Here is a 4,525-nt window from a genome sequence, read left to right on the forward strand (position 1 = left end):
ATTTATTGCTTCAGCCATTGTTTTTTCTTTTAAACAAATGTGTTGCACATCATTGTCTTCCGTAAGACTTTCAATGCTGTTTACTAAATTTTATTGTAAAAGTTTTTTTATATGTATTATGTAATATGCAATTTTTTATAATAAATTCCCTCTGATCAGGCCAGCTCACCGGATTGTGGCGAGCTGGACTGGTAGCCAGACGTGGACTATACGGGTAAGGTTTTTGCAAACCTAGGTACGTGTCCACGTCTGGAGGAAAGGAAAGGTCTGGGAAGCATCCCTGAGGAAAATCCGAAGGCGAGCCATCACAATTTTGTTCATCTGTAGAAGGGATGGCTCATTAGCTTCAAGAATCAGACGACATTCTAGCTGAATTGAGCTATTTATGGCAGAACAATTTAACGAAGACCGATTCCCCTCACTCGCGGTCTCTACAAAAACTGATCAAGGGAGTCAACCCCTCACCGATCATAGCCAGTGATACTAGATTTCTGTGTCCCACTAAAAACAGAGCCCTACAATCAGTCTACTGTGGACCCAAAAACTGTTCCTTGCATTAAATAATACTTAAAAGCTGGTGTACGTCTATTTCCAGTTACAGTTATGCATCTTTAATTTTATAAAAAGCAAATAAGAATTACTCTTTAAAATTGGATTTACATCGTATCTATATTGAAAAAAATAGCTCAAAATATGGAAAAAATTAATAAAAAAATCAGAATATTTTCAAAGTTATTGCGTTTATGTAAGAATAATTTTATTGCATTTATAGACAATAGCAGATATTTAAGCCATTTTCCCCGAAAATGGATTTTCATTGTTAGTCACATCCACAAAGTCCGTCGTTGTGCGACTTATCAAGAAGTGGAATTACACATTCCTGCAAAAAAAAACACTAAATTCAAAACAGATTTGTTGATTTATAATATTTATTGTTATTAGAGGAATTTTCGCTTATATAAGAAAAAGGAAATAATGCTCACCAATATTAATGATAATTTAAATTTTTCCTTCGCTTTATCTAGTGTTTCGTAAAGAAAACTTCTCAAAATTATATCAAAAGTTTTATATATTAATTTGGGCAATTCGTTCGTAAAAAAAAGTAATACCAATAAATTACAAAACTCCTTATTGATTGATTTTCGAATTTATTCACTAATTTAAATTTTAATTTTCACGGTAGTTTACTTTAGGTACAAACTAGAATCATTTAATGAATTATTGTGTGTCTGCATTCTGAAATAATTGTTTTTACTAAAAATTGAGTAGTAAAAATAAGATCACGGACTCAGATTTCATATTAGTTCTAACGCTGTCCGGAAGATTAGTTTCGTTTCAATTGACTATATGGTAATATAATTTCAGTAATATAGGATTGTTTTATTTCCCCATGCCTGTGAACTAATGCTTTAATGCTAAATTATAATTAAATTTAATAGAAAAAAGACACTTGTTAATAGTTAAGCAAATACACACGGTTACAAGTAATTCTTGTTATTTAAAGATTGATAAATCATTCTATTTATATTATCTTCTTATCTTTATGGGAGAATAATGCTTTGATGTCAACTTTAAACAAGTTGGTAAGCAATAAGCATAAGTAAAGAAGTAATCCTTGATATTTTATGATTGAAGGTAAGGGATTCTGTTGTTGTTACTTATCTCCAAAGGTCTGACAGCGTCAGACCAGATCTATAAATCTGTTGACTAGTAAAAAGTCGGAAACAAGGAGAGGAGAAGCGAAAATTGCTTCCCGAAGAAGTCCCAAGCAGCTTAAAATTTGTTCAGCTGAAGCCTGATGTTGGTGGCGTTTTGGGCAAAGAAGGTAGGATTTTATACCCTGTGAAAAAATAAGACATTTTAGATGTCCACTGACAAGGCGTGAAAAGCAAGTATTGGTTTTTCTGTCGTATGGAAGAATCAACGACTGTCCCGGCTTACTAGCCCTATACAAGTCGTGAGTGAGGGGGCACGGGCCAAATTCTCTTATTTAAGTTTTTCATCTGAGAAAAAATTTCTAGGTAGGTACGTTCATCAGATGCAGAAGTTGGCAAGCTGCAACCATCCTTTGCCAGACAGTCTGCCTTCTCGTTACCAAATAGATACACATGGGATGGGATCCACCGGAAATGAATATCATGTTGAAGTTAGATGCACTTCAACTTGTGAAGGACAGATATTTTTGTCTTATAGCCAATATAGATCTAATTATTAAGATGTTCCATTGAACTTCGGCTATCAGTCAGAATCCAGAGATTTTAATAATCATTTTCCCGCCAAATGGCTTCAAGTATCACATTCACTGCTAGTAACTCACTTCTAAAAACGGAACAGAAGTCTGGGTTACGTTCCATAATCATTTTCCCTCCAAATGGCTTCAAGTCTCGCATCCACTGCTAGTAACTCACTTCTAAAAACGGAACAGAAGTCTGGGTTACGGTTACGTTCCATAATCATTTTCCCTCCAAATGGCTTCAAGTCTCGCATCCAGTGCTAGTAACTCACTTCTAAAAACGGAACAGAAGTCTGGGTTACGTTGACTAAGAGTAAAAGTTTTGTGAGGTGTTTCAATATACCTGCAAGATTGTCCATAAGAGATTCTATCCATAATCTCTGCTTATCTGTGACGGTGAATGATGCTTTGATTCCAATTTTTAACAAGATGTTTGGAAGCAAAATAATGGTCTATATTGATGCATAGTAATTTTCTTGGTGCAAAAATTATATATTTATTAATTCAATGCTTTTTGACCCATTAATAAAATAATGGGAAAATATTATATTTTGGCATATTATTTTTTAATAAGTCCAAATCACTTTTCGTGTTAATTTTCACTTAAGATTTTTTACAGTAGAGATAATAAATAAAAAATCTGATTTTTTTAATAAATTTGTTTCAAAAAACTTTTTTTAAATTATCTTATATTTTTTACTTAGTGTAAATGAAATAAATTCGTAATTTAAAACAAATTTTTTTGATTTATAAAAAAACGCAAACCAATACTTAGAAACGTTTCATAATATTCTTTCCAAAGTTGCAATTAATACAATTACTTTAAAAATGTTGGTTACTTTAATAATGCCTCTAAATTAAAATATCGGAAACGGTGCTACCGCCATTTAATTATTTTTATTATTATTTTTCTTTGCAAGCAATTTTAAGACTTAAAACATTTAGATTACGTAGATGTGCTAAAAATGCAGAAAGAGTATGAAGGGATACAAAATATAACATTTGAAAGTTATTTAATGTTAAATTTGTCAGAAATAATATCATATAGGTCAATATATCACTATAAAAGACGATATATTGCTACATAGCTACCATAAGCCTCTATATTACTACAAAATTTAAATTCGATATGGTTTGTTTATAAACTCGTTTTGCTTTAACTTAAAAATATTTGTTTATTAACAATATGCAATAATTCTTATTTATTATAGAATCATTTCTATCTAATAATTGTATATTTTTAGGGAATTTAGGAATTTAATTATAAAACGCTTTCTTAATTGTCAATAATCTATAATTTGTATAATTTTTAACCCATCTGTAAGCATTTTTTTATGCATTCAAATTTCAATCTACTACGTATCTATTTTCATTAATGTTATATTAAGATTAATATGAAAAGTATTAACTGTTTCTCGAAATGCAAACTTTTCAATAAAAATTACTGAGTTAACTTTAGAAATGCTTTATTTTCTTATATACTTACGATATGTTTTTTTTTCCAACTGTATAGAATACCTATTAATAACTTTATGATTAAGAAATAGCTTTATAAAATGTCGACATAAATTTAATAATTTTTTCTAGAATGACTTTATATTTAAAAATAAAAATAACAGCTTTAAGTATATAAACTACTTAACTTGTTGCAAACTCAATGAAAGTTGCTGAATAATGCATTGAAAAATTTAAAAGATTTTATAATTTCTTAAGAAATATCATTCAATAATTTCAATAGTAACATTATATGTATATATATATATTTATTTATAATAATTTAATAATAGTTTTCAATAAAATAAAAATTTTAGAAAAATATCATTAAAATTAAGGTACTTTTTTGAAAGTACCTTAGAAAGTAGTATAAGTAAAAGAAAGTAGTAGAAAGTATATTTCAGAAAATAGTATAAGGCATTTATAAGTTAGTACTATACAAAGAAAAAAATTTCGAAGCACTTACAATCAATATTCTTGAATTCAATCTCATTGAATTAATTAATAATGTAGAATAATTGTCAGGAAAAAATCAAGCTTGTTTATAATATCATTAGTTAGAAAATATTAAAATGCTTTGAAAATCAAAGTTTTTAAAATTACAAGAAAAGGCATATTGCTGCAGAAAGTGAGCTAGTAAAAAAACAAACTTACAACTAATTCATTCCATGATGTGCATTGTGAAACTCGGGTCGGATCATTGCAATCAATCTGAAAAAATTTATAAAATACTATAGTACTCTCTGTCTCTCTCTCTGCAGATATATATATATATATATAAATATATATATACATATA

The 4,525-nt window shown here is 29.0% G+C and overlaps 1 protein-coding gene across 2 annotated transcripts in view; it reads right to left on the reverse strand.

Moving 5' to 3' along the window:
- Window positions 1-723: 723 nt before the first annotated feature.
- Window positions 724-4,525, reverse strand: part of LOC107440276 (uncharacterized) — a 98,010-nt gene continuing 94,208 nt past the window's right edge. For both annotated transcript variants that reach the window (XM_043052816.2, XM_043052815.2), the window contains exons 5-6: window positions 4,382-4,438; window positions 724-880 (exon numbers count right to left, since the gene is read on the reverse strand). In XM_043052816.2, coding sequence (XP_042908750.1) covers window positions 821-880; window positions 4,382-4,438 — 117 coding nt within the window. In that variant the 3' untranslated portion in view covers window positions 724-820. The remainder of the gene's footprint in view (window positions 881-4,381; window positions 4,439-4,525) is intronic.

The sequence above is a fragment of the Parasteatoda tepidariorum genome, chromosome 9 (genome assembly GCF_043381705.1).
Source record: "Parasteatoda tepidariorum isolate YZ-2023 chromosome 9, CAS_Ptep_4.0, whole genome shotgun sequence".
Taxonomy (NCBI): Eukaryota; Metazoa; Arthropoda; class Arachnida; order Araneae; family Theridiidae; genus Parasteatoda; species Parasteatoda tepidariorum.